The sequence below is a fragment of the Lampris incognitus genome, chromosome 16 (assembly GCF_029633865.1).
Source record: "Lampris incognitus isolate fLamInc1 chromosome 16, fLamInc1.hap2, whole genome shotgun sequence".
Classification (NCBI taxonomy): domain Eukaryota; kingdom Metazoa; phylum Chordata; class Actinopteri; order Lampriformes; family Lampridae; genus Lampris; species Lampris incognitus.
Window position 1 is genome coordinate 2,907,296 of NC_079226.1, and position 26,704 is coordinate 2,933,999.

Genomic DNA, 26,704 nt, shown 5'->3' on the forward strand with positions numbered 1-26,704 from the left:
AACAGAGCTCTATATACTGGTTAGCAAAGGTCCTAACGGAGCTATATCCTCTGGTTAACAAAGCTCCTATCAGAGCTCTATCCACTGGTTAACAAAGGTCCTACCAGAGCTCTATCCTCTGGTTAACAAAGTTCCTATCAGAGCTCTATCCTCTGGTTAACAAAGTTCCTAACAGAGCTCTATCTACTGGTTAACAAAGGTCCTACCAGAGCTCTATTTACTGGTTAACAAAGGTCCTACCAGAGCTCGATCTACTGGTTAACAAAGTTCCTAACAGAGCTCTATCTACTGGCTAACAAAGGTCCTACCAGAGCTCTATCTACTGGTTAACAAAGGCCCTATCAGAGCTCTATCTACTGGTTAACACATTTCCTACCAGAGCTCTATCTACTGGTTAACAAAGTTCCTGTCAGAGCTCTATCTACTGGTTAACAAAGGTCCTACCAGAGCTCTATCTACTGGTTAACAAAGTTCCTATCAGAGCTCTATCTACTGGTTAACAAAGGTCCTACCAGAGCTCTATCTACTGGTTAACAAAGTTCCTATCAGAGCTCTATCCTCTGGTTAACAAAGTTCCTATCAGAGCTCTATCCTCTGGTTAACAAAGGTCCTACCAGAGCTCTATCCACTGGTTAACAGAGTTCCTAACAGATATCTATCTACTGGTTAACAGAGCTCTATCCACTGGTTAACAAAGTTCCTATCAGAGCTCTATCTACTGGTTAACAAAGTTCCTATCAGAGCTCTATCTACTGGTTAACGAAGTTCCTATCAGAGCTCTATCCTCTGGTTAACAAAGGTCCTACCAGAGCTCTATCTACTGGTTAACAAAGGTCCTACCAGAGCTCTATCTACTGGTTAACAAAGTTCAAGACATTTCTTTTGACATCACTCATCGCTGTTATGTTGTCAAGTCATGTATAGCAGGATTCAAGAAGGATGTCGATGCAAACTGCACTTTTTGTGACCTGCACCCAGAGACGGTCCTGCACTTGTTTTGGACTTGTGGACACACTCGGAGTCCGTGGCATCTGTCGTTTCGTACTGGACTGTATCTTTGGTGCTTTTGTACTTTGCTTGAAGGATGTCTTGGTTGGTTTTACAAGCTATAAACGGGAGTGAGAAAATGAATATTTCTGTGTAATCTCGTCGTATTGCTTGCGTAGTTTCCTATCCATACATGTAGGGTGTTAAGAATTAAACTCTATTGTTGTACCTTTAAAAAGGAACCGAGTCCCGCATTACGACATTATCTACGTCATGCAATAGAAAAGCGGTGAAAACCTTACAGTTATGCTCCAAATTTAACATATTAGTATAATTTAATATATAGAAATTATTTTTGATGTGTTTTTACTGCACCCCTTCATTGTTGTAATTGTGTTAAACTTTGTTTGTAACCCCTGGCGCTGTATATTTGTTTGTTTGTTGTTCCTCTTACTGTTATATGTATTTTGTACTTCTGATATTGAATTTAAAGAAAAGAAAAGAAAAGAGAGATGCAGACACCATGACAGTGGTCATGTGACGGAAGGGCTGAGTGAAGCTGTGTAAAACAGTCCGGACTCTCCCCGGTCCGAGTCTACCCATATCTCGCTCCGGAACCACGGCTAACCTCCGTTTGGACGTGCATGTAAATATAGTACATTACACAGTCCGCTACTTTCTGCCTATACTAACTCAATGTTTGTGACCAGCGGTAAAGTACAATTACAACAAGCACAAATACTTCATTACGTTTATTTAGACTGTGAAATATATATTACACAGTCTAAATAGACGTAATGATGTATTTGTGCTTGTACTTTACCGCTGGTCACACATGTTGAGTCAGCAGAAAGTAACTAAGTAGTCTAACGTGCACGGACAAGTAGACCAGCCGAACGGGTCGGGCCCTTTCGTCGACGTTGTCGCCCGCGGTGCAGAAGATACGGGTTCGCGTCCCGGCTGTGTGGGTTCCCGAGAGCCCCGCCCGCCCGCCTCCAATTCACTACCGCCGCATTCGGGACGCGAACCTGTGTCTCCCTGTGCCTTCCTACTGCAGTGGGTGGTGTACATGTGCTGAAGCTGTGGCGGTGCCGCTCCCATGAGGTCTGAAGCCGTTTCTACCATCCTTCTCAGGTGTTTGTGGTCCTGTTCAGTCAGGTTGCCGAGCCATACCAGCGTGCTCCCAGTAAGGATGCTCTGAGTGGTGGTCTGGGAGAAACTGACCGGGGGTTTTGTGGACAGTCTGAATTCTCAAGACACCTCAGAAAGCACGGTCTCTGTTGTGCCTCGTAATGACACAGCTGGTGTTGAGAGACCAGGAGAGGGGGTCTGAGAACTGAAGGCCTCCGGATCTGAAGTCTGAAGACGTCTTACAGGTAGTGCTGTGAGAAGGACCAGTCTTCCAAGTATTTATCTTTACTCTGGATAACTACATACATTTTACTGCCATTACTTCTCTTCTTTTGCTAGGTGAAAGTCTGAATGTGGTTCTTTTACTGCAGTATTTATTCATGATGGCGTGCTTGCTGATATAAGAGCTTTCTCCACCATTGGCTATCATGTGTATTCGCAAAAAGAAGGGAAGTAAACAGTGTATTTACATGTGTACATATGCACATGTGTACATGTGTACATGTGTTCATGTGTACATGATTCATGTGTTCATTTGTACATGTGTTCATGTGTACATGTGTTCATGTATACATGTGTTCATGTGCTTATGTTTACATGTGTACATGTGTTCATGTGTACATGTGTTCATGTATACATGTGTTCATGTGTACATGTGTTCATGTATACATGTGTTCATGTGTTCATTTGTACATGTGTTAATGTGTACATGTGTTCATGTATACATGTGTTCATGTGCTTATGTTTACATGTGTACATGTGTACATGTGTTCATGTATACATGTGTTCATGTGTTCATTTGTACATGTGTTAATGTGTACATGTGTTCATGTATACATGTGTTCATGTGTTCATTTGTACATGTGTTAATGTGTACATGTGTTCATGTATACATGTGTTCATGTGCTTATGTTTACATGTGTACATGTGTTAATGTGTACATGTGTTCATGTATACATGTGTTCATGTGCTTATGTTTACATGTGTACATGTGTTAATGTATACATGTGTTCATGTATACATGTGTTAATGTATACATGTGTTCATGTGTTTGTATGTGTGCGTTCATCTGTATGTGTTCATGTGTTCATGTATACACGTGTTTGTGTACATGTATACGTGTTCATATGTTCATGTGTGCACTTGTTTGTGTACATGTATACACGTGTTCATGTGTTCATCTGTATATGTATACATGTGTTCATGTGTACGTGTTCATCTGTATATGTGTACATGTGTTCATGTATACACGTGTTCATGTGTTCATGTGTATGTGTTCATGTGTATATGTGCACATGTGTTCATTTATACACGTGTTCATGTGTATGTGTTCATCTGTATATGTGTATATGTGTTCATCTGTATGTGTACATGTGTACATGTGTTCATGTATACACGTGTTCATGTGTATGTGTTCATCTGTAATGTGTACATGTGTACATGTGTTCCTCTGTTTATGTGTACATGTATTCATGTAAACACGTGTTCATGTGTTCGTTTTTACGTTTTTATCTGTATATGTGTACATGTGTTCATTTGTACATGTGTTCATGTGTTCATGTATACACGTGTTCATGTATACATGTGTTCATGTGTACATGTATACATGTGTTCAGGTGTTCGTGTGTTCGTGTGTACGTGTTCATCTGCATATGTGTACATGTGTTCATGTATAGTACATGTGTACACGTGTTTGTGTGTACATCTACACGTGCTGATGTGTTCGTGTGTACGTGTTCATCCGTATATGTGTTCATGTGTTCATGTGTACATGTGTTCATGTGTACATGTGTACATGTGTACATGTGTTCATGTGTTCATGTGTACATGTGTTCATGTGTACATGTGTGTACATGCGTTGAGTGTTAATGCCCGTTGGTTGACCTGCGACACGTGTTAATGGATTCATCGGTCTCGCGCTGTACAGTTCACCATCTCTGTTACCGTGGATAATAGCGTGTGTGCGCGCGCGTGCGCGTGTGTGTTTCCATCCTCTTCTTCCTTCTAATCTCGAGCTGATCCAATTGATTGACACTTTGGGGAATCTGCATTGAAAGCGCCACAGCGCCCCCTGCTGTTACGTCCTCGTACTAGTTTGGCTTCGCCTCAGACGGAGTTGACTTGTTTCACCTGAACACAGTAAATGAGCTCGTGCACATCATGCCGCTGTCGTCCTGGTGACCTCTGACCCTACAGCATGGAGTTATAACGATAATGAGCGAACAGGATCGTATCATTATTATTGTTGTTGTAACGCTTTGGCCGGTATCATGATCATTACCCGCATACGCAGCGTTATAACTGCTACTGTGACAAGCTGTGTGAAATGTCCGCTGAGCAGTTCAGCTGACGGTACCGGTCGGCCTGAAAACCCGGAGAGGAACCGGGAAGGCTTCAACAATGGAAGGAAATGCCCAGAGACGCTGGACGTCCTGCAGAGGACTGAAGTGAAGCCAAACGGCCGAGCGGCTGTGGTTCCTCATCTCCTCCTGCTGCTCCTCATCTCCTCCTGCTGCTCCTGGCCCCTCATCTCCTCCTGCTGCTCCTCATCTCCTCCTGCTGCCGCTGGTTCCTCATCCCCTCCTGCTGGTTCTGGCTCCTTATCTCCTCCTGTTGCTCCTGAAGCTCCTCATCTCCTCCTGTTGCTTTTGAAGCTCCTCATCTCCTCCTGCTGCTCCTGGCTCCTCATCTCTTCATTGTTCTCCTGGCTCTTCCTCTCCTCCTGCTTCTGGCTCCTCATCTCCTCCTGCTTCTCCTGGCTCCTCATCTCTGCCTCCTGCTCCTGGCTCCTCATCTTCTCTAGCTGGCTCTGGCTCCTTATCTCCAACCTGTTGCTCCTGAAGCTCTTCACCTCCTCCAACTTCTCCTCGCTCCTCATCTCCCCCTGTTGCTTTTGAAGCTCCTCATCTCCTCCTGTTGCTCCTGGTTCCTCATCTCTTCCTGCTTCTCCTGGCTCCTCACCTCCTCCTGCTTCTCTTTGCTCCTCATCTCCTCCTGCTTCTCTTGGCTCCTCGTTCTCCTGGCGTGTCGTCTCTTCCTCCTGCTCCTGGCTCCTCATCTCCTCTTGCTGGTTCTGCCTCCTCATCCTCCCCCTGTTGCTCCTGAAGCTCTTCATCTCCTCCAACTACTCCTGGCTCCTCATCTCCCCCTGTTGCTTTTGAAGCTCCTCATCTCCTCCTGCTTCTCCTGGCTCTTCCTCTCCTCCTGCTTCTTCTGGCTCCTCATCTCCTCCTGCTTCTCCTGGCTCCTCATCTCCTCCTGCTTCTCCTGGGTCCTCATCTCCTACTCCTCCTGCTGTTGGCTCCTCATTGCCTCCTACTTCTCCTGGCTCCTCATCTCTTCCTCCTGCTCCTGGCTCCTCATCTCCTCCTGCTGCTTCTGGCTCCTTATCTCCTCCTGTTGCTCCTGAAGCTCTTCATCTCCTCAAACTTCTCCTGGCTCCTCATCTCCCCCTGTTACTTTTGAAGCTCCTCATCTCCTCCTGCTGCTTCTGGCTCTTCATATCCTCCTGCTGCTCCTGGTTCCTCATCTCCTCGTTGTTCTACTGGCTCTTCCTCTCCTCCTGCTTCTCCTGGCTCCTCATCGCCTCCTGCTTCTCCTGGCTCCCCATCTCTTCCTGCTGCTCCTGGCTCCTCATCTCCTCTTGCTTCTCCTGGGTCCTCATCTCCTCCTCCTCCTGCTGTTGGCTCCCCATTGCCTCCTACTTCTCCTGGCTCCTCATCTCTTCCTGCTGGTTCTGGCTCCTTATCTCCTCCTGTTTCTCCTGGCTCCTTATCTCCTCCTGCTCCAGCTCCTAGCTCCTCATCGCCTCCTGCTTCTCCTGGCTCCTCATCTCCTTTTGCTGGTTCTGGCTCTTTATCCCCTCCTGTTGCTCCTGAAGCTCTTCATCTCCTCCAACTGCTCCTGGCTCCTCATCTCCCCCTGTTGCTTTTGAAGCTCCTCATCTCCTCCTGCTTCTCCTGGGTCCTCATCTCCTCCTCCTCCTGCTGTTGGCTCCTCATTGCCTCCTACTTCTCCTGGCTCCTCATCTCTTGCTGCTGGTTCTGGCTCCTTATCTCCTCCTGTTTCCCCTGGCTCCTTATCTCCTCCTGCTCCAGCTCCTAGCTCCTCATCGCCTCCTGCTTCTCCTGGCTCCTCATCTCCTCTTGCTGGTTCTGGCTCCTTATCCCCTCCTGTTGCTCCTGAAGCTCTTCATCTCCTCCAACTTCTCCTGGCTCCTCATCTCCCGCTGTTGCTTTTGAAGCTCATCATCTCCTCCTGCTGCTCCTGGTTCCTCATCTCCTCCTACTTCTCCTGGCTCCTCACCTCCTCCTGCTTCTCTTTGCTCCTCATCTGCTCCTGCTTCTCTTGGCTCCTCACCTCCTCCTTGTTCTCCTGGGTTCTCGCCCCTCCCGCTGCTTCTGGCTCCTTATATCCACCTGCTTATCCTTGCTCCTCCTGCTTCTCCTGGCTCCTCATCTCCTCCTGCTGCTCCCGGCTCCTCATCTCCTCCTGCTGCTCCTGAAGCTGCTGTGATCAGCTGTCACATGAAACACACCACGTGTCCATAAGCAGACTGCTGGTTACAAACAGGGAGCCAAGTGTCCATTGTTGGAGGTTATTGATGGGGAGGAAATGATGCAACAGGAAGCGGGCCTGTTTCCCAGAGGCCTGCGTGTCCTGTACAGATAAGGACACCGGCCCATGTCAAGACGAGGGGAGGGAGGGAGGAAGCGGCGCAGCTCCGCTTCCTGCCTGTACGGGGGAGAACCGCTGCTGCTCCCTCCGTGCGCCGGTCTACACTCTGCGTGCTGGTGTAATGGTGGCAACATGGCGCACAACGAAACACATCCGTTCTGGGAACTGCTCAACTCCTTCAACCTGGGTGAGTGATTCTGTCTCGCTTCTTCACCGTTTCTGCTCCGCGGTGCTCCGTCAGGTCGGCCGCGGATGTAGACCACATGGTGCTGCGGTCCTGCGGGGACGCTTCACCTCCACACTCTCGCCTCCTTCCAGGGAAGTGCGTCTTATCCGTTCAGGTGTGTGCAGGTTCTGCTCAGCTCGGTTCGGGTTCGCTTTAAGACGACCTCTTCAGTGGTTTGGTCACCATGGACTGAGAGACGGACGGTGGTGTGAAGGCCGGATGTCTGTCTCCGTCTGTCTCCGTCTGTCTCTGTCCGTCTCCATCTGTCTCCGTCTGTCTCCGTCTGTCTCCGTCTGTCTCCATCTGTCTCCATCTGTCTCCGTCTGTCTCCATCTGTCTCCATCTGTCTCCGTCTGTCTCCGTCTGTCTCCGTCTGTCTCCGTCTGTCTCCATCTGTCTCCGTCTGTCTCCATCTGTCTCCGTCTGTCTCCGTCTGTCTCCATCTGTCTCCATCTGTCTCCTTCTGTCTCCGTCTGTCTCCGTCTGTCTCCATCTGTCTCCGTCTGTTTCCGTCTGTCTCCATCTGTCTCCATCTGTCTCCCCCGCTCGTGAAGGGACACCCGCTGAAAACAACGGTTTAACCAGTAACTTCAGCATTAACACACATCTGTGTGAGGTTTCTACACATACATCTGTGTGAGGTTTCTACACAAAGATGTGTGTGAGGTTTCTACACACATCTGTGTGAGGTTTCTACACACATCTGTGTGAGGTTTCCACACACATCTGTGTGAGGTTTCTACACATATCTGTGTTAGGTTTCTACACACACATCTGTGTGAGGTTTCTACACAAAGATGTGTGTGAGGTTTCTACACAAAGATGTGTGAGGTTTCCACACACACATCTGTGTTAGGTTTCCACACACATCTGTGTTAGGTTTCCACACACATCTGTGTTAGGTTTCCACACACAGATGTGTGAGGTTTCCACACACAGATGTGTGATGTTTCTACACACACAGATGTGTCGGGTTTCTACACACAGATGTGTGATGTTTCTACACACAGATGTGTCGGGTTTCTACACACACAGATGTGTGACGTTTCTACACACACAGATGTGTGAGGTTTCTACACACAGATGTGTGATGTTTCTACACACAGATGTGTGATGTTTCCACACACAGATGTGTGATGTTTCTACACACAGATGTGTCGGGTTTCTACACACAGATGTGTGATGTTTCTACACACAGATGTGTCGGGTTTCTACACACAGATGTGTCGGGTTTCTACACACAGATGTGTGAGGTTTCCACACACAGATGTGTGATGTTTCTACACACACAGATGTGTGATGTTTCTACACACAGATGTGTCGGGTTTCTACACACACAGATGTGTGATGTTTCTACACACAGATGTGTGATGTTTCCACACACACAGATGTGTGATGTTTCTACACACAGATGTGTCGGGTTTCTACACACAGATGTGTCGGGTTTCTACACACAGATGTGTGAGGTTTCCACACACAGATGTGTGATGTTTCTACACACACAGATGTGTGATGTTTCTACACACAGATGTGTCGGGTTTCTACACACACAGATGTGTCGGGTTTCTACACACACAGATGTGTGACGTTTCTACACACACAGATGTGTGATGTTTCTACACACAGATGTGTCGGGTTTCTACACACAGATGTGTCGGGTTTCTACACACACAGATGTGTGACGTTTCTACACACACAGATGTGTGAGGTTTCTACACACAGATGTGTGATGTTTCTACACACAAGATTCAATAAAGGACTGGTTGTTAACATCCTAGTGTTTGCACCGCCACAGGTTCGGTGGGAATCAAACTGGAGGTGTCTGCCAAGGGGACATTGCCACCACCAGGACACATCATCAGTTGTGTACCTCAGCATCACAGGGTGTTTCGGCCTTTTGTCACAAGACACCCTCTGCTGAGGCGGGCCCACCACAGGTTGATCGGTCCTGGGTGTGTGTCCTGTGGTTAGCTGTTCACCCTGGCAGCCCAGACGGCGTCTCTCCTTTTGATCCAGATCCAGTGGCTAGTCCTCTCAGCAGTGTCGGCTAGCTCTTTGGTCACTCTCCTGTGGGCCTGCCCCCTGACTCCTAGTTCCCTCAGGAGTTTTGCTGTGGAGCTGGCAACAAAGCCGCTACCACCCACCTCCACAGGGTGCACCTTCACCTTCCAGCCTCTGTCCTCTGCTTCGGCTGCTAGGTTCTTTTATGCTCGTACGCTTCATCGACTGCATCCTCCCAGGGGACTGTCAGCTCGATGATGTAAGCAAGCTGGTTAGAATTGGACCAGAGGACGAGGTCTGGTCGTAAGGTGGTTGTTGCGATCTCTGTCGGGAAGATGAGCTTCTGGCCTAAGTCCACCCGCATTTCCCAATCCCTGGCTGAGTTTAGTGAGCCTAAGTTGGGAAGTGAAGGGTTGGCCTTCAGTTTATCCCCCTCCCGAACGAAAGCTGGAAACCGCCGGGGCCCTTCCTGGTTGTTGAAGGGCTGGGCATTGATGGAAATGCTCGAGTTCAGCTGCCAAGCACCTGAGCACCTGATTGTGTCACCAGGTGTATGTGCCTTGGGTGAGGCTGGTCTTGCAGCCAACCAAGATGTGCTTGAGGGTTGCTGGGGCTGTACACAGGGAGCAAGATGGATTCTCTCCAAGCCAGAGATTTAGATTTGTGGGAGAGGGCAGGATGTCATATGTGACTTTGATGATGAAACTCAGCCTGTTTGATTCCATGCTCCAGAGCTCACTCCATGTGAGTTTCCTCTTTTCAACACCCTCCCACCTCATCCAGCGACCCTGTTTGGCTTGTGCTACGGCTTTAGAACATCTGGCTTCTTCTTCCTGTCGGCGAACCTCCTCTACCACCATAGTTCGCCGTTCGGTAGTAGTCGCCTTTTGCCAGGTAGGTGTTTTTGTTCCCAGGCCAAGGCCGCCTCTGCCTTGTTGAACATGGCCTACTACGTCTCGGTGGCGGAGGGCAGATTTCGCCTCCAGTACAGCTGCAGCTGGGGTCCATTTCTTTTTTTTTTTTTTTTTTTACATTTTATTTCTGATTTTTCCCTTTTTTCTCCCAATTTAGTGGCCAATTGATCCCTATTTTAATTCAAACACCCACCCTCGTATTGCATGCGTTCGCCAACTGCATCTCTCCGGCCGGCAGTCTCGAAGGAAAGCGCCTCCCCACTTTCGTGACAAGGCGAATCCAAGCCGAACCACTGTTTTTCCGACACACACAGAGACGCATTCACGTGACGAACACAAGCCGACTCCGCCCCCCTCCCGAAGACAGCGTTGCCAATGATTGCTGCTTCATCGAGTCCGGCCATAGTCGGATCTGACGAGACCGGGGCGCGAACCCCAGTCCCCAGTAGGCAACTGCATCGACACCAAGCCGATGCTTAGACCGCTACGCCACCGCGGACCCTCATTTCTTCCCTGTTGCTAGGGTTGGAGCAACTCCTCTCACTACCGGGTCTGTGAGGGACATGTCCAGCCTCACTTTGGAACATTTGAATTCCTCAACCAGGCTGTAAATTGGCAGTGTGAGGGCTCCATTGCCGTAGAGTCCAACACTGCTGAGGCACTTTGGCAGTCCAAGCCACTTCCTCACCTGCGAGTTCACTAGCCTCTCCAAGCGACTGGTATGAGATTGTGAGACCTCGTACATGGCTATTGGCCACATGAGTCGGGGTCGCAGCCCAAACTGAAAGCACCAGAGCTTCATCTTCCCGGGCAGCGCAGTGTTGTTGATTTGTCCTGACGAAGTTTCTCCAGTTGCTGGGTGTCTTTGAGGTCTGCATTGTACCACCGTCCGAGGCTCTTGATGGGCTTCTCCAGGACTGTGGGGATTGGTTGATCACTGATGTAGAACCGTTCACCTGTTAATTGGCCTTTAACAGTGGAGATGCTGCGGGATTTGCTTGGTTTAAACTCCATTCGTGCCCACTTGATGTTTTCCCGGAGTTTCTGCAGCAGGCGCTTGGTGCTTGGTTTCGTTGTTGCTATGGTGGTCAAGTCATCCATGTATGCCCGGATTGGTGGAAGACACAGGCCATTCCTGGACCTTTCGCCTTCCACCACCCATCGAGATGCACGAATGACAAGCTCCATTGCCATGATGAATGCCAGAGGGGAAACAGTGCAGCTCGGCATGATGCCTATTTCCAGATGTTGCCAAGTGGTGGTGGTGTTCTGTGTTGTGACACAGAACTGGAGATCCTGAAAATAAGTCTCGACCAACTCTGTGACGTTTTTGGGGACGTGGAAAAAATTAAACGCCGTCCACAGGATGTTGTGAGGAACCGATCCAAAAGCGTTGGCAAGGTCTAAGAAAACCATGTGCAGGTCTCTCCGTTCTTTCTTGGCAGCTTGTATTTGGTGCCAGATGATATTAGCATGCTCCAGACATCCTGAAAAGCCATGGATCCCGGCTTTCTGCACTGACGTATCGACAAAGTTGTTTCTTTGCAGGAATGTGGAGAGCCTTTGGGCAATCACGCTAAAGAAGAGCTTTCCCTCTACATTTAGAAGGCTGATCTGGCGAAACTGGCTGGTGCAGGAAGAGTTCTTCTCCTTGGGGATCAGAATGCCTCCTGCTCTTCACCATGCCCTGGGTATGACTCTTTTCTGCCTTGCCACTTTCATCAGCTTCCAGAGGTATTTCAGGACTCCAGGAGTGTTCTTATAGAGTCTATACTGAATACCATCGGGCCCAGGAGCTGACGTCGATCTTGCCTGCTTTACCGTCCTCTCCACCTCGCTCCATGTGGGGGGTCTTGTGTCCATATGGTGTTCAGGTGGGTAAATTGGTGGCATGTCATCCGGGATGGTGACTGGCTCATGTCTCCGGTCATCGGAGTAGGTCTTCTTTGGGTGCTCTTCCAGATCTCGTATGGGCACTTTGAGGCTCCCATTCTTCTCACTGTCAAAAAGGCTCTTGACAAAGCTGTAAGGGTCGCTGTAGAAATGAGTCCTAGCCCGTTCTTTCCTTTTATGCTGTCGTCTGAGGTGTTCTGCTCTTTGCAGTTTTGTCAAACGCTGCTTTATTTCAGCCTGCAGTGCGTCAAGCCCAACCCTCTCTCCCTCTGTGGCCTTCCTCCACTGCTTCCTCAGTTGTCTTCTCTCCTTCACCAACCTGTCAATTTCCCGCTGCCTCCTGGATTTGGACTGGGTTGAAGGGTCCTTCTGCCTACCGGGCGTCTTCTCCTTTACCCCAAATCTCTCTACGCCATAGTTGTAAATGATGGCTCCCATGTTCTCCAGTTTTCTTTCAGCTGTTCCCTTTTGTCCTTCTAGCGAGAGGACAAGGTCAAAGTTGATGGTCTCCCACTCTATCTTCTGGCTGGACTTGGGCCACAGGATTTGAGGTTTTCTTTCTTCCATCTTCCTCTCTGCTGCTGGCTGTGGCTGGCTGGGCTCCAGACCGGAGTCCACTGGAGGGTCTATGCAAAGCTGAGCGTCGTCTGGGGTGCTGATACCCTGACGACCGCGGGGGTTCTCCTGCCTCCGGGCTTCACTCGACTGATTTGACCTACTTCTTAAAAAGTATTGGTCAATGCGAGGCCCTTGCCGAGCTCACTAAGGCACTTCTTTTTGCCTTGGTGGATCTTGAGACCCTTCACTGATGTAACTTTTGACCAGCCACAGATGCAGCTCTGCAGCTTTTGTCCTGCCAGTGCTGATGATCCATCGGTTGCAGTGCTGGTCGTCCGACTCGTTGTCAAAGCCTTTCCTTGTTCCATTACCGTGTGATCCATCCGTGAGTTATCTTGGGGGTATTCTTCTCCTTGAAATTTTCGTAGCAATGTTGGGTGGATCTAGGAACGCTGACTAGCGCTGGGTCCCGCTGGTATGAGTCGCTAGCCCATACCAGCCCCGTTGGGGTCTATTCTCTTCTGTCAGCAGTCTTTCCAGGCCATCATCTGGTCTTTCCCTGATTGTCAGCTGCCTTTTCGCAGCGGTCACTGGTTTACTCCAGATATTCAAGATTCAATAAAGGACTGGTTGTTAACATCCTAGTGTTTGCACTGCAACAGTTTCGGTGGGAATTAAACTGGAGGTGGCTGCCAAGGGGACATTGCCACCACCAGGACACATCGTCAGTTGTGTACCTCGGCATCACAGGGTGTTTCGGCCTGTGATGCTGATGTGTGATATTTCTACACACAGAAGTGTGGTGTTTCTACACGCAGATGTGTGAGGTTTCTACACACAGACGTGTGAGGTTTCTACACACAGAAGTGTGAGGTTTCTACACACAGAAGTGTGAGGTTTCTACACACAGATGTGTGAGGTTTCTACACACAGATGTGTGAGGTTTCTACACACAGATGTGTGAGGTTTCTACACACAGATGTGTGAGGTTTCTACACACAGAAGTGTGAGGTTTCTACACACAGATGTGTGAGGTTTCTACACACAGAAGTGTGAGGTTTCTACACACAGATGTGTGAGGTTTCTACACACAGAAGTGTGAGGTTTCTACACACAGACGTGTGAGGTTTCTACACAACCCACGCAGTGTGATGTGATGTAACACTTTATGTAACTTCATACCACTCCAGCCAGCAGCAGACCCACACCTCCTATACACACACACACACACACACACACACACAGATAGACAGAGAAGAAGAAGAAGAAGAAGAAGAAGAAGAAGAAGAAGAAGAAGACAGTGACGTCAGAGACACTGGTGCTGCTCCAGGAACTGAATGAAGAGAGTTTAAAATGGTTTAAAATGGAGTGGCTGGCAGTACATCCACCCCAGCGACGTACACCTTCCTCCCCCCGGGATTCAGACTACTCAACTGCTCACACGGATAGAGAGAGAGAGAGAGAGAGAGAGAGAGAGAGAGAGAGAGAGAGAGAGAGAGAGAGAGAGAGAGAGAGAGAGAGAGAGAATAGATGATGATGGATGGATGGATGGATGGATAGATAGATAGATGATGATGGATGATAGATGGATGGATGGATGGATGGATGGATGGATGGATGGATGGATGGATGGATGGATGGATAGATAGATAGATGATGATGGATGGATGGATGGATGGATGGATGGATGGATGGATGGATGGATGGATGGATGGATGGATGGATGTGGGGTGTGTAGCAGGTTACAGAGCTGTACAGACATTCAACCCCCCAGAAAAGTTCATGACTTTGTTCATCTTCATTAGAATCACATAGTGTTCTGATCAACTGCTGCTGTGATGTGTGTGTGTGTGTGATGTGTGTGTGTGTGTGTGTGTGTGTGTGTGTGTGTGTGTGTGTGTGTGTGTGTGTGTGTGTGTGTGTGTGTGTGTGTGTGTGTGTGTTTTCCAGGTAACTTGATTCTGGCCTTCTGTCTGTCCATGCTGGTGGGCCTGCTCCTGGGAGCTCTGGTCTACGTGCTGCTGACGTGGGCGTCTCGGCGCCGGGCCTCGGCCCGGATCACCAGGCGCTGTAAGAAGCGGTCCGGGGCCTCGCAGACACAACACGCCGCCAACAACCCGCTGGGTCTGTACCGAAGCACCTTCCTCAGTGTCTGCCGTCAGCCCTCGGTGGAGCCGGTGGGCCCACTGGGGAGCAAGCCCGCCGCTGGGGCCTCCACCTTCCGCCCGCTGCCCAGACTAGGGGGAGGGGGCGGGGACACGGAGGTGGACATGCCCGACGACACGGCAGCTCCCAACTCATCCGATTCCACATCTTTGGTGCCAAACAAGAGGAACTCCTTCTGGTTGGGCGGGAACGGCCTCAAAGGCTTCCTGCCGTCCCAGACGCCGCCTCCCGCGTACGACAGCGTCATCGACGCTTTCCAAGAGACTCGAACCTGATGCTGCTTACCTGGATTTAAGAAGACCACGGGGGGGGGGCCTGGGGGGTAGAGAACGCGATTTTTAACATCAAACATTTGAACAGCTGAATGTGTTCCAGGCAGTGGCGGCTGGTCCTACAAATGTTTGGGGGGGGGGCAACTTAGCTTGGGGCAGCACCCCTGACTGCTGCTTTAACGTCCCCCCAGTCACACAGGTATTCAGAAGGACCATGTGGCCTATACATGTTATCAGGGTTGGTAGACGGTGGATGATTGACAGTCGAGACGAGGCGTGGCGGTGGGTGTGAACATGATTGACAGCCACGAGAATTGTCCAATCACATGAGATCAAAAAACACGAAAACAATACCAATTCACTGCCAATAAAAGTGGGCGTGTCTGGGGCAGCACAGAACAGCGCCCCCTGGAAAACCTGAACAAACCAATCAGACAGCAGCCTCAGGTCACCTGCTCGCCACAAGTCTGAGGGCTTACATAAGGTATGGTTTGGCCGGCGCCCCTCACCCAGGAAGTATATGTATTCAGACAGGAAGTATATGTATTCGGACAGGAAGTATATGTATTCAGACAGGAAGTATATGTATTCAGACACAAATCAACCGAACCCCATTTGAAGCAGTATTTGATGCTTCTGACAGGCGCTCACAGACTGACAACACTTGTATTTCATCATTAGTAAATCACTACACAACTACATTATATTTAACATGTAGCTTTTCATCTCTTGATATTTGAAGGAGGCAGCGCTCCCGCGCCCTCTACTGGTCAGCCGCCACTGGTTCCAGGACTGGTTTGTTGTGTTTTATTAAAATAAATAAATAAAGACTGACGGTTTTGTCCATCTCAGAGAGCGACTTGGCCCTCTTTGGGGTGCCGAGCCGCCGGTTGGGAAACAGCGCCGCTCACAGGAGGATTGTGTTGGTGGTGCGAGAACCACACAGACACTGGGTGACTCACTTACACCATGTTGAATAACAATAAAGACAAAATGTGATATTTTTCATGGCTGATTTATGACTGTGCAAAAAACAAAGCACATTATTACTCTCATTATCATTATTATATTTGTTGTTATTAAATTATTATTAATATATAACATCATTATCATTACTATCATGATTATGGTTGTTATTATTATTAAATTATTATTATTATATTATCATCATTATCATTACTATCATGATTATGGTTGTTATTATTATTAAATTATTATTATCTTATCATTATTATCATCATCATAATTGTTATTATTATTATCATCATCATATTATTATTATTGTTATATTGTGCTCTTTGGGAGAGAGGGTGTGACGTCATCATTCAGTTTGAGGTGAGGCGAGTCACTGAGGATAACCAGGTAGCTGAACCTTCACCTGCTCGGTGTCACGTGTCATTTAGCAGCATGACGGCTTGTTGTCGGACTGAAGGTCTTCCGTCAACTTGCATTAGAGGAGGCGACGCCATCTTCCGGTTGCCAGTATGAGAGACATCCCCCTTCTGAGGCGCAGCAGTCCCTGCAGCCCGGGTCTGCTGCAGTACCATCTGCTTGAATGCACGAAAACGTACTTCCAATTAACCTGGTTACACTTAACACATCTACTACTACTACTACTACTACTACTACTATCGCTACTACTACTACCACTACCACTACTACTACCACTACTACTACCACTACTACTACCACTACTACTGCTACTACCACTACTACTACCGCTACTACTGCTACTACCGCTACTACCACTACTACTACTACTACTGCTACTACTACTACTGCTGCTACTGGTACTACTATTACTACTACTACTACTACCACTACTACTACTACTACTACTGGTACTACTATTACTACTACCACTACTACTACTACCACTACTACTACTACTACTACCACTACTACCACTACTGCTAGTACTACTACTACTACCACTACTACCACTACTGCTAGTACTACTACTACTACTACTACTACCACTACTACCGCTACTACTACTACTACTACTACCACTACTACTACTACTACCACTACTACTACTACTACTACTGCTAGTACTTCCGGCTGCTCCCGTTAGGGGTCAGTTCAACACATCTCTATTGTGTAATTCTCATAATGGGCAAACTGCCTGGCATGAAAAAACTGACACCGTTTTCCGCAAAAGGCAACACTGTTTTTCTGTTCTACTTATTTTATTTTATTTTTTGATTTTCAGATGAATTAATTTTCAAGAGTAAAACAAATATGTAGGATTGTTGAGACCGAGAAAATTAAAAAGAAAATGTACAGTAAAATGTGTTTGACAAATGATCAGCAGTTTCCGCTAGAGAGAGAAACAAGATGGTAGAAATATATATATATATATATACGTGTATATATATATATATATATACGTGTATATATACATATACGTATATACACATATATATATACTATATATATATGTGTGTATGTATGTGTATATGTATATATGTGTATATATACGTGTATATATATACGTGTATGTATGTATTTGTATGTATATATATGTGTGTATATATATATGTGTATGTATATATATGTGTGTATATATATGTGTATATATATGTGTGTATATATGTATATATGTATATATATATATATATATATATATATATATCGGTGTATCCGTAGCAGTAAATACAGAGGTGTTTGGTGAAAGAGCGAAGGCGCCGGAGCAGCGTCACACGCCTCATTGCACCATGCATGGTGATGGTGCAGCACCATGCATGGTGCAGCTTGGCTGCAGGAGGTTTGCGGACATGGCAACCGCGGCTGAAGACACGTCACACGCACACGCCGCGTGCACGCGCCAGAGCGGAGCCGCGCCGTGGGCGAGCGGCCGGATGAGCCTCGCTGCCTCGTCAGGTATGTCGGACCAGAGCGTCGTGTTTTGTCCTCGTGCCGTGTGAACGCCTGTAACGCGTCTCGTGGCGCAGCTGCGGGTCTGGCTCCCGCGCAGCGCTGCAGGCCGCCGCCGCCGCTGCAGGACGCTGCAGGACGCCGCCGCCGCTGCAGGACGCCGCCTGAGCGCACTTCACGAAACGCCTTTCCAGCAGGCGTTTCATTTGATGCAGCCTCGGGCTTCTTGTAGCACGCCCGGACCGGATCCTCCAGTCCACCTGTGCAAGCCTGGTTTATGTCGCTGCGGCTGTTTCCTTGAAAGACGCGCCTGTGAGCGGCGCTGTGCGGGTGACGCGTCGTTGCTGGTCGGGTTGACGCCGAGATAAAACCGCTGCTCGGTGTGAAGGGAAGGAAACGGGTTGTTCCGTGGAGACGGACTCGGTCTGGTCCGTGATGCAGACTGAGGACGGTGGATTTCAAGGTTGATGCTGTGAACGAGAACAGCCCAGTGTGCTGGACCGGCCTTGCTTACTTGTTGAATACATCTCTCTGTCTGTCTCCTCCTGTGCAGGGAACCAGCATTGCCAGCTCCTCCAGGAGGACACGAGATGGACGGAGTTCTGATGGAGGCCGGCTTCTTTCTCTGACTAACGCTCCCATCTGCTGGAGAGGAGGAATTTGGAGGTGCAGATTGTGAATCTATGAATCCGCTCGGATTTGCTCCCAACATCTGGGAACAACACAGCTTTCCCCCTTCACGTCCTCATCTACACCAAGATATGGACCCGTCCAGCGCAGAAGTTTGGACTCAACATGCCCAGGAACTATGAGGTATGTTGAGTAATATTATAACAATGACACTAATACTGATCATCATCATCATCATCATCATCATCACCATCATCTTTATGTGTCCATATAGCGTTTTTTCTTAGGTGACATGCAGCTCGAGTCGCTTTACATTAGAAAGACGGGGGAAGATCAAATAATTAAACCCGCTTCAGAATAACTTCTACAATTAAACATCAGATAATAAAACAAAACATCACATAATAAAACATCAGACAATTAAACATCAATCAATTAAACACCAAATAATAAAACATCAGACAATTAAACATCAAATAATAAAACATCAGACAATTAAACATCACATAATAAAACATCAGACAATTAAACATCAGATAATAAAAGTAAAATATTACAAGAAAGAGATTGACATAAAAATGTAAACTGAATAAAAACTACTAACATGTCACCCAGTATCTGACGGTTCTGACCTGAGTATGAAACCAGTGGTGTGTTTGGTTCTGACTTGAGTATGAAACCAGCAGTGTGTTTGGTTCTGACTTGAGTATGAAACCAGCAGTGTGTAGGTTCTGACTTGAGTATGAAACCATCAGTGGGTTTGGTTCTGACTTGAGTATGAAACCAGCAGTGTGTTTGGTTCTGCCTTGAGTATGAAACCAGCAGTGGGTTTGGTTCTGACTTGAGTATGAAACCAGCAGTTGGTTTGGTTCTGACTTGAGTATGAAACCAGCAGTGGGTTTGGTCGTCCACACGTTCTGATATTTCCTCACATTCATGCAAACAAACACGTGACTAGTAAGGGAAAAACGAGTGTCTAAATCTTATTGAACCCAACGCAGCTCAAAGTAAGAGTGTTTGGCTCTACTGTGTTAGGAAACAAGTGGGATCTGTGAAGGTCTCCACGGATAAGATATAGTCCACCTTGTGCACTTTCCTTCACTCTTGTACGTCACCCTGTGTTCCTCCCTCTCCTTGAAACATGTTTTCACCACAGCCATTTCCATCCTTTTCACAAAATCCACCACCATCTGTCCTTCCACATTTCTCTCCTTGACACCATACCTACCCATCACCTCCTCATCACCTCTGTTCCCTTCATCAACATTCCCATTTAAGTCCACTCCAACAACCACTCTCTCCTCCTTGGGTACCCTCTCCACCACGTCATCCAACTCACTCCAGAATTCTTCTTTCTCTTCCATCTCACACCCAACTTGCGGGGCATATGTGCTGATAACATTCAGCAATACACCTTCGATTTCCACCTTCATACTCATCACTCTGTCTGACACTCTCCTCCCCTCCAGCACACTCTTGTCATACTCTTTGAAACCTTCTCTATACTTCTTCAACCCCCACCTCCTCCTCTTACTTCCTCCCTTCTCCCTGATGACTTTGCTAACTTCTTTGACAAGAAGGTAAACGACATCAGATCCTCCTTTTCTCCCCACCCGGTTAGTGCTGCTTGCACTATCCCACCCTCTGCACCCTCCTTCACCTCTCCACGTCCCACCCAATCCCACATCGCTTCCCTCTCCCCCGATGAGGTCCTCAACCTCATCACATCCAGTCGCCCCACCACATGCTCCCTTGATCCGGTCCCCTCCCCTCTTCTTCTGTCTATAGCACCTGAACTCCTTCCTTATCTAACCCACCTCATCAACACCTCCCTCCAGGCAGGATGCTTTCTATCTGCCTTCAAGACTGCTAGACTCACCCCCCCCTTCTCAAGAAACCATCACTTAACCCCTCTAACGTCAAAAACTACAGACCAGTTTCCCTTCTACCCTTTCTATCCAAAACTTTCGAACGTGCTGTCTTTAACCAACTTTCTTTGTACCTCCACCAGAACAACCTCCTGGACCCCAACCAGTCTGGGTTCAGGGTTGGTCACTTGACATAGACGGCCCTCCTTGCAGTGACAGAATTGCTGCACTTTGCGAGAGCAAACTCTCTCTCCTCTGTCCTGATACTCCTGGACCTGTCAGCTGTGTTCGACACAGTGAACCACCAGATCCTCCTCTCTACCCTCGAGGGGTTGGTTGTCGCAGGCTCTGCACTCTCAATGTTTGCATCCTACCTGACAGGTCGCTCCTACTAGGTGACATGGTGGGGACCTGTGTCGGAGCCTCAGAGACTGACTACAGGCGTTCCACAGGGTTCGGTTCTGGGTCCTCTCCTTTTCTCCCTGTACACGACATCCCTGGGTTCTGTATTCGCTCGCATGACTTCTCTTACCATTGTTATGCCGATGACACCCAGCTGATCTTGTCCTTCCCTCCCTCTGACACACAAGTAGAGACACACATTGCTGTGTGCTTGACTGACATCTTGGAGTGGATGGCGACACACCACCTGAAGCTCAATCTGGACAAGACAGAGCTGATGGTCTCCCAGGGAAAGGTTGCCCGCACCGAGACCTGGCCATCACCATGACAACACCGTGGTGACGCCAACTCGGACTGCAAGGAATCTGGGTGTGATCCTGGATGACCAACTGTCATTTGCTGAAAACGTTGCGTCGGTTGCTCGCTCCTGCAGGTTTCTCCTCTATAACATCAGGAGGATTCTCCCATTCCTCACCGACGAGACGGCACAGGTGCTCATCCAGGCTCTGGTCATCTCCCGGCTGGACTACGGCAACTCCCTCCTTGCTGGTGCCCCGGCGTCAGCCATCAGACCTCTGGAGCTTGTTCAGAAAGCTGCAGCTCGTCTGGTGTTCAACTGCCCTAAGTTCTCCCACACAACTCCCCTTCTCATGTCCGTACACTGGCTCCCAGGAGCTGCTCGAATCCAGTTTAAGACTGGTGCTAGCCTACAGGGCAGTGAAAGGAACAGCTCCTTCCTACCTCCAGGCCATGGTCAAGCCCTACACCCTCGCCCGACCACTTCGCTCTGCTGCCTCGGGACGCCTGGTTGCCCCGTCGCTCAGAGGCCTCTGCTGCCGATTGACCCGGTCCCAGCTCTGTTCTGTCCTGCCCCACAGTGGTGGAATGAACTCCCCAATGATGTCAGGACAGCGGAGTCGCTGCCCATCTTTCAGCGCAGGTTGAAAACTCACCTCTTCAAGAACTACTACCCTGGTACTTGCTCTTAGCACTTATTGTATTCACTCATTAAAAACAAAATCTCTTTCTTGCACTTTTACTTTAGCACTGGTTTTGCTCTTAGATGCTTGTTTAGATGCACTTATGACCTCTGATGACCTCTGATGCACTTATGACCTCCTGATCTCCTACGTTAAATGATGCTCTTATTGTAAGTCGCTTTGGATAAAAGCGTCGGCTAAATTACTGTAATGTAATGTAATACTCTTCCTTCAGAGTTACCCCTACCCCATTTCTCATCTGATCTGCACCAAGGTAGAAGAGTTTGAATCCACCTCTGATACTCCTGGCCTTACTCCCCGTCCACCTGGTCTCTTGCACACACTGTATGCCTACCTTTCTTCTCTCCATCATATCAGCCAGCTCTCTCCCTTTACCAGTCATAGGTCCAACACTCAAAGTTCCGACTCTCACCTCCACACTCCTACCTTTCCTCCTCTCTCATTGCTCTGGACATGCCTTCCCCCTCTCCTTCTCCTTCGCCCAACAGTAGCTTAGTTTCCAGCGGCACCCTGCTGCCCAACAGTACCAGGGCGGTCATTGGTAACCCGGACCTCGACCGACCTGGTATGTAAATCTGATAAATTTTCAATTATTAAATAACTTTTACATTTTCTCCAAAACTGCACCAGGTTACAGGACCTTCCCTCACTCAAATAAATCTCAAAATAAAAAAGTGCTCCAGATTACTGGACAGGGCTTATTTGTACAAATAAAACCCAGCTGAACATATACAGCACTTAATCTGACATGTTTTACTTTCCCAAAGTAAACGACAGTTTTCGAAGACATGTTTTAGCCGGAAAATGGTGGATTGCTCCCTCCGGGTTGGGGTTGAGTTGTTGCTCAAGTGAAGGAGTTCAAGTATCTCGGGGTCTTGTTCACGAGTGAGGGTAGGATGGAGTGGGAGATTGACAGGTGGATTGGTGCAGCATCAGCAGTAATGCAGACGTTGTACCGGACCGTTGTGGTGAAGAGGGAGCTGAGCCGGAAGGCAAAGCTCTCAATTTACCAGTCAGTCTTCGTTCCAACCCTCACCTATGGTCATGAGCTTTGGGTAGTGACCGAAAGGGTGAGATCGTGGATACAAGCGGCTGAAATGAGTTTCCTCCGTAGGGTGTCTGGGCTCAGCCTTAGAGATAGGGTGAGGAGCTCGGACATCCGGAGGGAGCTCGGAGTAGAGCCGCTGCTCCTTCACGTCGAAAGGAGCCAGTTGAGGTGGTTCAGGCATCTGATTAGGATGCCTCCTGGGCGCCTTCCTTTGTAGGTTTACCAGGCACGTCCAACTGGGAGGAGACCCCGGGGTAGACCCAGAACTAGCTGGAGGGACTACATGTCCAGTCTGGCCTGGGAACACCCTGAGATCCCCCAGGAGGAGCTGGAGGGCGTTGCTCGGGAGAGGGAGGTCTGGAGTGCCCTACTTAGCTTGCTGCCACCGCGACCCGACCCCGGAGAAGTGGCTGATGATGAGATGAGAGATTAGATTAGATGTTTTAGCGCGCGCGTGGGTATGCAGTCCATGCATGTAAAACTGACCGGCACAAAATCTGACATATCTGAGACTGACCGGTCGGTCACTGGTCAATCAAGCTGAAAATCGGCAGATTCCGGTAACCGGCCGATCTATCGGCGCATCCCTACAGAATAGGATGTAGGCTCTACAGGTTGATATTTGTCCGGGTTAAGTATCATGTTTTTCTCAAATGAAGTATACAGATTTGTAGGCATTCTACTGGCTTGAAAAATAGTGCATATAGCTGCCATAATTTGGAGAAAAAAATCTCCCCGGGGGAGCATGCCTCGAGCCCCCGTAAGTTTGTGCTAAGCCCCGAATGTTTACAACGTCTGGCTCCGTCCCTGCTTTAAATTACACACCAACCAATCAACCAACCAACCAACCAACCAACCAATCAATCAATCAATGTTTTATTAAACATGTTAAAAAAACAAATGCACCCAGAACTCAAAGCAATGCGCAAATCACAATTGAGAAACTGAATGCGTTAAAGCCAACAGACACTAATCCAACCGATCATTGAGAGGAAGCAGCAGCAGAGCTGCATGCTGCTATCGCACCTCAACCCTCGTTGTGTCCTGCGTCATGTATTCTCCTTTCTTCAACCCATTTCTATTCTGTCCCCTCTATAAAACCACAAAATTCAGCCTGGTCACTCAGTAGGGATGTTGGCTGCCGTGGAACATGGTCCCATCCTCTGCAGCGACTCCAACATCCTGTGCCTCTCGTGGAAAGGCCGAGTCCCCAAGAGCGAGAAGGACAAGCCCGTGTGCCGGCGCCGCTACTACGAGGAGGGCTGGCTCGCCACGGGCAACGGGAGAGGAGTCGTGGGTGTGACGTTTACGTCCAGTCACTGTCGGAGGGACCGGAACACCCCCCAGAGAATCAACTTCAACCTGCGAGGACACAACAGCGAGGTGACATCTGGACTCTACAGAGTGAAGAACTTGTTAAGATTGGGTCTTTCTATTTCCTGTGTAGTTGTTGTAAAACTTGTTTGTCACAAATTCAGCCTATGGACTTGAATAAGCCATATGTTTCCTTGTCCGATAGATGGTATATAGCATACTGTGAAAATGCTCCGCTTTCCTCCCACAGTCCAAAGACATTGTCCCTAGGTATGAATGTGTGTGTGTGTGTGTGTGTGTGTGTGTGTGTGTGTGTGTGTGTGTGTGTGTGTGTGTGTGTGTGTGTGTTGGCCCTGTGATGGCCTGGCGGCCTGTCCAGGGTGTCTCCCCGCCTGCCACCCAGTGGCTGCTGGGATAGGCTCCAGCATCCCCGCCACCCTGAGCAGGATAAGCGGTTTGGATCATGGATGGATGGATGGATGAGAATGCATCACTTCAAAAGAAAGAGAAAACGTTGCATTGTGAATACTGTGCATGTTTTCTAGAGAAAACAAATGGGGGTATACCCTGTGAAAAGTATGAAACGTCATTTTTTATCAAATTTGTGGGAATACATGTTAATAACAACAACAACTCGTCTTTACACGTATGAGCACTGTGCCAATGAATGCACACAATAGTACTTCATGACGTCAGCGGCTGGGTCTTCCCCACCATCCCTCCTCTGTGTGATAAGATAATTAGAAAAAATGGGGTGTCCGGGTGGCGTAGCGGTCTGTTCCGTTTTCTACCAACACGGGGATCGCTGGTTCGAAGCCCCGTGTTACCTCCGGCTTGGTCGGGCGTCCCTACAGAGACAATTGGCCGTGTCTGTGGGTGGGAAGCCGGATGTGGGTATGTGTCCCGGTCGCTGCACTAGCGCCTCCTCTGGTTGGTCAGGGCGCCTGTTCAGGGGGGGAGGGGGAACTGGGGGAAATAGCGTGACCCTCCCATGTGCTACGTCCCCCTGGTGAAACTCCTCACTGTCAGATGAAAAGAAGCAGCTGGTGACTCCACATGTATGGGAGGAGGCATGTGGTAGTCTGCAGCCCTCCCCTGATCAGCAGAGGGGGTGGAGCAGAGACCGGGACGGCTCGGAAGAGTGGGGTAATTGGCCAAGTACAATTGGGGAGAAGAAGAAGAAAAAAAGATAATTACAGCCCCCCCCCTTGTGTCTGAGGAGTGTAATAACAACAGTCTGGGCCTTTGCAGGTGGTGCTGGTGCGTTGGAATGAACCCTTCCAGAAGCTGGCCACGTGTGACATGGAGGGAGGGATTTTCGTGTGGATCCAGTATGAAGGAAGATGGTCTGTGGAGCTGGTTAACGACCGCGGAGCCCAGGTAACACCCGAATACCCTCAAATGACCTTCAGCTGAGTGTCTCTAGTACCTTACTACACATAGCAGGGAAATTCAGAGTCAGTGAATGAGTGGGAACTTGCACAATGCGAGCCAGCTCAAAAGATCAGTTCACACAGATTAAAATTAACTAGTTCCCAATCATGTTTAACAATTCTGAGCTAAATTCACAGTCCCAAAAAATGAAGTAGTTCTCGTTCATTTCTTTGCTTTTTTAAAATGAGCTGCTGCGACGGTTGGATGCTTTTTAACTCGCTGGTCGTTTCAAATTGGTTGCCGATGTGGCTGAGGTTCACACCTGAACTGCTCGTCCGCCAGGTGAGCGACTTCACCTGGTCGCACGACGGCACGCAGGCCCTCATTGCCTACAGGGATGGCTTCGTCTTAGTCGGGTCGGTTAGCGGACAAAGACACTGGTCCTCTGAGATCAACCTGGAGAGTCAAATCACCTGCGGCATCTGGACGCCTGACGACCAGCAGGTACCAGCAGTCGGAGTAAACACAAGCTTGTTGTTCAGTTGACCAAAAAGTGCATCAAGTTACAATCCTGAAGGGTTACATGCAAACAAGTTGCCTCTATGATACTTCACATTGTTGGTATATTCAAGACAACACTTAATCTACAAATCCACAAACCTTGCAGACTCTAGTGGTATTTGATGTGAGTGGTTACTGGTCACTGTGTGGTAGGACTTTACCAGGACAAATGAAAGGATGTATAGTGTTTTCCATCTTCTTCTTCTTCTTCTTCTTCTTCTTTTTTGATTTTTTTCTTAATCCCCCCCCCCTCAATTTTATCCGGCCAACTACCCCCCTCCTCCGAGCCATCCCGGTCTCTGCTGATCCGGGGAGGGCTGCAGACTACCACAGGCCTCCTCCCATACATGTGGAGTCACCAGCCGCTTCTTTTCACCTGACAGTGAGGAGTTTCACCAGGGGACGTAGCGCGTGGGAGGATCATGCTATTCCCCCCAGTTCCCCTCCCCACCGAACAGGCGCCCCGACCGACCAGAGGAGGCGCTAGTGCAACGACCAGCACACATACCCACATCCGGCTTCCCACCCGCAGACACAGGCCAATTGTGTCTGTAGGGACGCCCGACCAAGCCGGAGGTAACACAGGGATTCAAACCGGAGATCCCCGTATTGACAGGCAACGGAATAGACCGCTACACTACCCGGACGCCCTTTCCATCTTCATCATAGTAGCCAAATGAGGAAGAAGGCAGGTAGTGTTGAGTTTGAAGAAGTAAAGTTGTTGTGTCTAACCAGCAGATATGAGAGAACAAGCTGGTAGAAGACCTTTACCAACACATAGTACTACTTCAGTAAGGACAA

At 48.6% G+C, this 26,704-nt stretch overlaps 2 protein-coding genes across 2 annotated transcripts in view; both read left to right on the forward strand.

Moving 5' to 3' along the window:
- Positions 1–6,838: 6,838 nt before the first annotated feature.
- On the forward strand, positions 6,839–15,829 carry myct1b (myc target 1b). Its single transcript, XM_056295809.1, has 2 exons — positions 6,839–6,982; positions 14,338–15,829. Exons 1-2 carry the CDS (start codon positions 6,928–6,930, stop codon positions 14,826–14,828), a joined length of 546 nt encoding a protein of 181 aa, XP_056151784.1. The 5' UTR covers positions 6,839–6,927; the 3' UTR covers positions 14,829–15,829.
- A 2,552-nt stretch (positions 15,830–18,381) lies between these two features.
- LOC130126669 (tubby-related protein 4-like) overlaps positions 18,382–26,704 on the forward strand; it is a 36,623-nt gene continuing 28,300 nt past the window's right edge. Inside the window, exons 1-4 of the mRNA XM_056296280.1 lie at positions 18,382–18,518; positions 23,768–24,037; positions 25,220–25,348; positions 25,685–25,846. Of these exons, the coding sequence (XP_056152255.1) occupies positions 18,501–18,518; positions 23,768–24,037; positions 25,220–25,348; positions 25,685–25,846 (579 nt within the window). The 5' untranslated portion in view covers positions 18,382–18,500. The remainder of the gene's footprint in view (positions 18,519–23,767; positions 24,038–25,219; positions 25,349–25,684; positions 25,847–26,704) is intronic.